At 40.2% G+C, this 8478-nt stretch overlaps 2 protein-coding genes across 2 annotated transcripts; one reads left to right on the top strand and one right to left on the bottom strand.

Moving 5' to 3' along the window:
* Nucleotides 1-3: 3 nt before the first annotated feature.
* LOC112575269 (DNA-binding protein SMUBP-2-like) lies at nt 4-4829 on the top strand. Its single transcript, XM_025256995.1, has one exon. The coding sequence runs from the start codon at nt 269-271 to the stop codon at nt 3233-3235; it is 2967 nt and encodes a 988-aa protein (XP_025112780.1). The 5' UTR covers nt 4-268; the 3' UTR covers nt 3236-4829.
* Nucleotides 4680-8415, bottom strand: LOC112575270 (60S ribosomal protein L5-like). Its single transcript, XM_025256997.1, has 8 exons — nt 8269-8415; nt 7736-7805; nt 7503-7618; nt 6895-7029; nt 5681-5883; nt 5209-5386; nt 4990-5078; nt 4680-4840 (listed from the first exon to the last, which is right to left on the bottom strand). Exons 1-8 carry the CDS (start codon nt 8314-8316, stop codon nt 4738-4740), a joined length of 942 nt encoding a protein of 313 aa, XP_025112782.1. The 5' UTR covers nt 8317-8415; the 3' UTR covers nt 4680-4737.
* Between the last annotated feature and the right edge of the window lie 63 nt (nt 8416-8478).

Genomic DNA, 8478 nt, shown 5'->3' with positions numbered 1-8478 from the left:
CTTCCCTCCTGCCATTTGTTTTCACAATATCGTGAAGACTGTCACTGTTCCCTTGAAACTGTGGTCTCTACTACCTGATTAGAGAACATAACTTTTGTCAGTCGTAGATATACGTCATTCTTTGATTTTAATTATCGAACGCCTTTAAACATTTGCCTAATTGAAGACCAGAAAGAAAGTGGATTGAATCGTCTGCTGGAAATTTGATAATCACGAAGTGGGACAATCCAAAGTTGACAGTTTTGACGTTTAACTTATAGATCGCACCATGCTTGGAATAGAACAGTTTGTGTCTCGGACTCAAAAGTTGCTGGAGAAGGAACGTGCAGCTGAAATTGATGAAACCCGAGTGCGAACTGCACAGTTTTCTCCAAAGCAGTTGCAACAACAAGGTATTTGCCTTCTGAAATTGGAGATCAGCGAGTCTTGTACGGGTTTATATGGTCGGACTGTACTTACACTTAAGACTTCGGGTCCTGTTGTGAACGGTGAGTTGCCAGCACACAAATTTTCTCCTGGTGACATTGCTGGAATAAGTCTCACAAATAGTAGCTTGCAGGATGACTTACTTGCTACAGGAATTGTATCACGGGTGTCATTAACGAGTATTCAAGTCGCACTGGAGAAATCAGACGAAAGCGTTTCACTGGACAGTAATACTAACGAACTATACCGACTAATTAAGCTAGCGAATGAAATTACATACAAACGGCTGAAAAGGGCATTGAGTGACCTTAATCACTATTCATCTGGCCCTGTGCAGAGGCTGATAAACGTTTTGTTTGGTCTGTCAGAGTTGACTCCTCCATTGCTTCCCACACCGATACGGTGGATCAGTTCTAACTTAGATACATCCCAGCAAGAAGCAGTTCATTTTGCGTTATCACAGCCAGAAGTTGCCGTCATCCATGGTCCACCAGGCACAGGAAAGACCACAACTGTTGTGGAGATCATCTTGCAGGCCGTTCATCAAGGTTTGAAAGTGTTAGCCTTGGCACCATCCAATGTGGCAGTAGATAACCTGGTGGAGCGACTGTCTGTGCACCACAAGCGTGTTGTACGCATTGGACATCCAGCACGGGTTCTTCCTCACATCCAGAATTTTTGCCTCGATGCATTGATTTCATTTAGTGAACAGACCAAACTTTTAGTGGATGTACGTCGTGACATTGAAAAAACTTTGAAAAAGCTGAAAGGATCATCAGGTAAAGAAAGGGCTGTGATCAAGGATGAAATCAAAGAGCTCCGTCGTGAAGTACGTCAGCGGGAAGAAGCAGCGACTTCTGAAGTTCTCTTACATTCAGATGTTATCCTTGCTACTCTGACTTCTGCTGGCCCTGACTCCCCTCTGAAGCTACTCCGAGACTCTAAATTCCAGCTGGTAGTGATTGATGAGTGTTCACAGGCTTTAGAAGCTGCTTGCTGGATTGGCTTGTTGAATGGTTCTCGATGTGTTCTGGCTGGTGATATCCACCAGTTGCCACCCACTATTCTTTCACAAGATGCAGCCAAGGAAGGTTTAGGGTTAACGTTAATGGAACGTGTGATTCAAATGTATGGAGATAAAGTAGTGCGTATGCTGACTACACAGTACCGCATGCACAAAGACATAATGCTCTGGCCTTCACAACAACTGTACAAAGGCCGACTTCAGGCCCATGACTCAGTTGCTGGTCACTTGCTGAAGGATCTGCCAGGTGTTGAGGACTGCCCTGAGACAACTACACCTCTGTTGCTAGTAGACAGTGCTGGGTGTGACCTAATGGAACTTGATGTTCCTGCTGAAAGCTCCAAAGGCAATGATGGTGAGGCTGATGTTGTAGCAGCTCATGTTCAGCGACTCATTAAGGCCGGTGTATCTCCAGGGGACATTGCTGTTATATCCCCTTACAATCTCCAGGTGGACTTGATACGCCAAAAACTTTGTGTGGAATTTCCAAAACTTGAAGTTAAAACTGTTGATGGCTTTCAAGGCCGTGAAAAAGAAGCTATTGTCATCTCCTTTGTCAGGAGCAATGAGAAAAAAGAAGTTGGCTTCTTGGCAGAGAACAGGAGAATCAATGTGGCCATTACTCGTGCTCGGAGGCATCTAGCAGTAGTTTGTGACACAGACACTGTGAGTGCAGATCCTTTCCTTAAGTCCCTTGTGGACTATATCACAGAAGCTGGAGAAGTGTGGTCTGCAGAAGAGTACTTGCAGGGAATCCAAGCAAGCAGCAAATCTCAAGTGCACAGCTCAATTCGTGTGGCATTTGAAGCTACTCCAAAAGAAGGTAAGCAGAGCAAAGCAAAGGAGGGAACGATAGGCAAAGTGTTTGACGAACAGAAGAAGCCAGTCAGGCAGAAAACTGGTGATCCCAAAACAGCCAATATACTTACAAAAAGTGGTACTACAGATAGAACAAAAGAAGAAAAGGCTAAAGAATTTGAAAAAGTGCTGTTAGATCTTTTAGCAGATCCTTTGAAATCCTCGATGACCTTCTCAAGCTCTCTGACGTCATATGACCGCATGATTATTCATGAAGTTTCTGAGAGACTGGGACTTGTGCATGTGAGCAGTGGAGAAGGCAAAGAGCGGTTTGTAGTTGTGTCAAAATCAAATGTTGCACAGACTGAACTGGAGATAAGTGATCCAGTTAGCAATCCTCAGCAAGGAGAACTTTTTGAAAAAACCGCCATAGTGCAAAAGCCCTTAAACAGAGAAATTGTCTCAGTTGAAAAGGATAAGGTAAATAACAATAGTGCAAAAGTAACTGAAAAATCTGCTAAAGTCACCCAACAATGCTCATCTGATTTGTCACGTAAAGAGAAGAAAAAGGACAGCAAGCCTAAAGTAAAGGTGCCTTCACAGGTTCGGGAAACATCAAAAGCGCTGTGTAGAATTGATAATGATGATTTTGATGCACTTCTTGCTGCTGCAACAGCAGTGGACTGGAAGTGCAATTTTAAAAAGTGTAAAACCAAAACTGGCACGTTGGGTGGCAACTGCTCCTTCTGTGGCTGCAGATTCTGCTTGGAGCACATGCTACCAGAACTGCATGGTTGCGGGGAAGCAGCTCGGGTGCATGCACGACAGAATTTGCGGCATGAAGCCAACCTCTGCCACGGTGGAAGGCCACTGTCTAGACATGGGCCTGCAGAACGTAGCGCACAACTGCAACGCAAACTGAACAAGAAGTTGGATGAGCTGTCTCAGCATCGGAAACGCACCACGAAGAAAGATGACACTAGTTAGCTGTTTTGAGTTGCTTACTAGAGTATACACATTGATGTTTATGTTATTTCGTCCATTGTTTAAACAGTATGACCTTATTCTTTGTGGCATGCACCTAGATCATAAGAAATTTCACATTTGTAATACCATCTTCTTGAGCCTGGTACTTTTGACTTGTTTTCTCACATTTGTTTTGTTAACTTTTGCTTGCAAACAGGTATACAACTGCATTAAAAAAAAAACTAGTATTGTTGCCTTCTTATAAGTCTATTGTCCATCTTGATAATAGGTCAAGATTGTGAGTACAAAAAACTTAATATTAACATGAACCAATTTAATCAGAAAATACTCCATTTCACTTTGTTAATTTTAGCATCTAATTTAACTATTATGTTAACACTTGTTGCTATTGTATCTTTCAAATAGAGTTATATTTGGATCAGTTAAAAATTAATCATTTCATTGCTTTTCCATATAGCAGTTGTGCCCAACCTTTTCTCACCCGAGGGCCAAACTGGACATGATATAAAATCTCACAGGCCAGGACATGGCGATTTTGCCAGAATTATTCTTCCTGTTCACCCCCAATGGAGCATAGGGCGCACCCAGAATCGCGGCACTTATAATTATGTTGTCTCTGTTTAAAATAGAGTGGGTCAGATGAGGTACCTATGTGGGACAGGTTGGGCACCCCTGCCATATAGCATATTGAAAAACTTATGAATGAGTGAACTTGTGCACACTGGAAGTTGGTTTTGCAAGGTTCATCAACTCGATACTGATGGACAAATACTGGTGTCGAGTTTGTGACAAATATCTGGACTTGCAATTGAAGGGAAAATACAACTGCATAGAATCTCGTGAAGAGTAAGGTCAATTCAAGTCTGGTCTATTTTCGGGTCCGATAAAGGATGTGTTTATGAAGAGAAATTACACAGGATTCTTTTACTTGCTTCAACAGTCTCATCCTCTGATGACAAACTTGATACCAGTGTGAGCTGATGTAATATTATGGTTGGACATTGTTCACAGCCATACTGTTAGTGGTTATATCACTAATCCAACTAACGACACATGACACCACCTGTATTCAAATCCTAACAATGACTGATATTTCATCTCCCTTGCAGACGTCACACAGCCTGTTACTATACCTATTTAACATGTGGAAGAAACTAAAATTTTGCAATGCATTAAAAATTTATATTAATTGGTAGCGCAAAGAATTTAATGATTGGAAAGTAGCTAAGTTTTAAAAAGGCCAACAGTCAAGCACAAAACAAAACCCATTGCAATCATTTTTCTGCAAGAGCTCTTGATTCTCACAACCAATTTCACAGGACTCTGCAATCACTTGAACCTGGTCTTTTAACCCATGCAAGTTTTTAATTTATCTTGAAATAACCATATACCCAAGTGTAAGCATAGAAACCATGCATCTGCACTAAATGACAAACACAAGCTGCTCACTGGACAACCAATTTATTTTTTTTCTCCACAGGCAATAGCAAATATTGCAATGTTTATTCATCATCATTACTAGTCTCCAGTGTTTTAAGGAAAGCCTCCTTTTTCTGCTTGATGCGAGCCTTCCTCTGAGCAAGAGACAAGCCAGCACGCGTCCACCTGCAAATGAAAATTCTCAGTAAATAACATGCCCCAGGATGCAAAGGTACCCAACGGTTTTATCCATAACTGCTATGTAACCATACAACTTGGGGAGATTCAAAAGCAATTTGTAATTAAATGATGACAATCATGATCCAAATACATACCTCTTCTTCTGCACGGTTTTCTCTGGTTTGGGCTTGGCCTCTGGGTCAGCACGAATGGCAGCATGGACACTTTTGTACAAGCCATCCATCTGTTGAAGAAAAATGCCAAAAGTCAAGCTGTACACTGTGCAGGTGTTTATGCCAACAATCCAATTTATATTAACTGTTCATGGGTCAGTATCGCTTAAACAAAAAACCATAGAAGGAATGACAACCTACCGACTCAGGAGTGATGTTCAACTTTATGTAGCAAGCAAACTGCTTTTGGTATAGAGCCTCATCCTCGCCTTGCAAGTGTTCCATGAAGTTTGCAACATGTTTTCCATAGATGTAGTTGCGATGCACTTCAGCATTGTATTGCTGGGTCTCTGCATCATATCCAGGGAATCGCTTTGTGCTATAAGGGAACAAATACAAAAAAAATCAGCAATCAATGCCAAACCGGATGTGGTCTTACAAATTCATCACATTATTTGATATTTATGCAGTCATCAAATATCTGATTTCAAATTCTTCTTACTTAGCAAGGGATCCCACAAACGATTAAAAAAACACACACTGTAAAGAAACTGGTAAGTGCTATCATACAGCCCAAAGCGCATGCCCAGAGGCAAGATCTAGAAATATCTTCCACCATCTATCAGATTGCTATTGTGTGCACCGATGCTTCCTACAGAGCAGTCTCTGGTACCTGTGTGGAATGTCAAGTCCTCCATCAACAGCACCCTTTAGTGCACCAAAGACACGTGCACCTGTAGTTGTGCGAGTCAGACCAACATCCAAGTATGCACGGAAGGCACCAGGCTGTCCATCTTGGTCTTCCACACAGTATTCCTCTCCATCTGCCACCTCTTTTCCAGAGTAAATGCCATCAAGCTTCAGCTTCTTCAGCAGCTGTGAGATAAGAGAAGTGACCATCAAACAATGCAGATCACAACCACTGGTCCGCCCTTTCAAGCACTCTAAGAAACAAGAAAGCAATTACCCCGGCACACCTCCCATCTATTTTTTTGTGCAATGCTGAGCTGCTTTGTTATATGCAAAGGAATGCTACAACTGTTCCAAAAGACAGCCGCTGCATCATACATTGTACGTGTTTACAGCAGAGGTTCTGGTCATTTTAATACGAAAGGTTGATCTGGCCAATTAAAGTGCATCTTAGCTACTGGTGATACTACACTCACGATCAATGTAAACCTACTTTAGCTAGCAACTAGCCTTGACTCAAACATTAGTAGTTATTACAATAATCATATTCTTGTGACCACCAAAACACTTCAAAAAGAAAGCAAATTGTAACACTTCAGTAATGTCAATGTGTTATACACATTTTTTATCATATTAAAATATTTTGGAAACTATCCTCCTAATGTACAGTGAACAGCCTTGTAATACATGCAGGAAATTTTGGGATATTGATATCAATGAAATGATAATCTCAACACTAGAATTTCTTATGCCCTATTCAGAACAGCCATGTGTACAGTGTTTGAGCAATGAAAACACTATCAAAAGCAGGCATTTTGGCTTCTATAATATAAACTTGATAACTACTTCCATTTTGAGATTTTAGTTTTGAGCATGTAACACTCGCTCATTTTTAAGAGACTACAAAATTAAATGGGGTGATTTGTGAAACAGCAATGCATAATATTGCAAGGAGACTCGTAGGAAGTTATGCAATGGCAGCACATTTCACTAAAATCACTTTCATCATAAGAAAACTAAGATATATGCACATGTCAAGTGGAAATGTAGTAACATGGTGTTGCAAGAAATTAAAATATAGTATTACAAAACACTAATAGTGAAAGTTACTAATCATGCCTATATTAATTGCAGCTTACAAGAATGCATACACAATCCCAACAGAAGAGGCAACATTTTAAAAACAAAGACACATACCCGTCTGGCCAGAAGAAGCCCTGTGCAGTATGCAGCCGCATAGTTTGTCAGCCCTACCTTCAAGCCATATCGAGGTAATTCATGAGAGTATGCAGCGCATACAATCACATCACCCTCAATTCTGGCATACGCTACCTACATGGGGAAAACAAACAAAAAAGACATTACATTGTTGGCAAGTGGCAAAGTGCTGAAGCTGCATGATCTTAACACTTTCTTAAATTGATAGAACGAAATAGCCTAACAGTGGTTCTCAAAGTGTGATCCGCGGACCACAAGTTAGGTGGTCCGCGAATGACATGTCAGCAAAGTGATGTTTAAAGTGATGCATTCCTCGCATTAACATTTTAATTACAAAGAACAAGGTAGGTATTTATGTCAATTTATTATTATACTGCTTTCATAGAAGTACATTTAGTTTTGTACATTTAATTCTAATGAAATAAATGAGGCAATTTAAATGTGAAATTCATAGTACAGCGTGATTTTTAGGCCTTGGTGGTCCACCATATTTTTTAATTAAGTGAAGTGGTCCGCGGTCCGAAATACTTTGAGAACCACTGGCCTAACAGATTAAAATAGAAACTTTTCAGATAAAATAAAATTACCTGGCAAATCACATCCTTATTGGTCAAACGCACAATAAAGCGGTATTTTGGAGTATTGTACTTGTTTTTGTCTTGAAAGATCAGGCGTTTCCTTGCATAATAATCAGTACGCCCCTCTGCACAGACAGTAATTTTTTTAGGAATACGTCGATGACATAATCAACACTGGCAATAAACAGGCAAAAGGACTATATCTGACTTTTAAGAATGCAATAAAAATTTGGGATAGTTACCTCGTCGCCTACGGAACTTGACCTGGAACCTCTTGAAGTAGGCTTTGTTTTTGATGACTTTCACAAACCCCTGCAATGTTTCAAAAAACAATATTAACACTTCCAAATGCCACAAAACACGGTAGACCAAATACTAAGAAGAAACAAAGCTTACACTTCCAAATAAAAATTAAGAATTCTCCAATGTGTTAATCGTAACAGAAGCATTCCCTTATCAACCGCAACATTCTTTAACACAGATTTCAATACTGGATAAAGGCCCAAAAATTTACAAATGATTGCTCAGTTTCACAAATCCTTATGCACACAAAACAGACCTCTTTGCACACAAAATGTTTATCGTTTTATACCTTTGCATCACTTTAATCGGACATTTCCACACGTGTCTAGCTTCTTTTCCCGACTTGAGCATACATATATACAATCTTCCAAGAAAATTAAGCAAAGTGGTCATCGACACAACAAAACAAAAATAACACACAGAACATGTTCTCAAAAATGTATCTTTGCAAATATTTTAACAAACCATATACCATTTTTGAGCGTATCGAAGTTTGAAAACTCCGATCTTCAGATAGCATCGGTTGCGGGTTTGACACCCTTGCGGAAAAGGAAGTTTCGATTCGCGCAAGCGCAGACTGTTCAGCATACGGTTAAGTTCCTTCCCGGAAGGAACACTCTTGTTGTTATTGTTTGACGCTAAATATTTTAAAATACTCACAATGCGTTACTTTTTTACTCAA

This window comes from Pomacea canaliculata, linkage group LG11 (genome assembly GCF_003073045.1).
Source record: "Pomacea canaliculata isolate SZHN2017 linkage group LG11, ASM307304v1, whole genome shotgun sequence".
Classification (NCBI taxonomy): Eukaryota; Metazoa; Mollusca; class Gastropoda; order Architaenioglossa; family Ampullariidae; genus Pomacea; species Pomacea canaliculata.
The sequence above is the reverse complement of the archived record's forward strand: the minus strand, read 5'-3'. Positions and strand labels throughout refer to the sequence as shown.

Excerpts from the sequence above, each read along its gene's own strand:
- LOC112575269 (XM_025256995.1), top strand. The coding sequence starts at position 269 with ATGCTTGGAATAGAACAGTTTGTGTCTCGGACTCAAAAGTTGCTGGAG.
- LOC112575270 (XM_025256997.1), bottom strand. The coding sequence starts at position 8,316 with ATGCTATCTGAAGATCGGAGTTTTCAAACTTCGATACGCTCAAAAATG. Across the intron at positions 5,884-6,894 it reads GGCTTCTTCTGGCCAGACGG|CTGCTGAAGAAGCTGAAGCT; the intron begins GTATGTGTCTTT and ends CTTATCTCACAG. Across the intron at positions 5,387-5,680 it reads GGACTTGACATTCCACACAG|CACAAAGCGATTCCCTGGAT; the intron begins GTACCAGAGACT and ends GTTCCCTTATAG.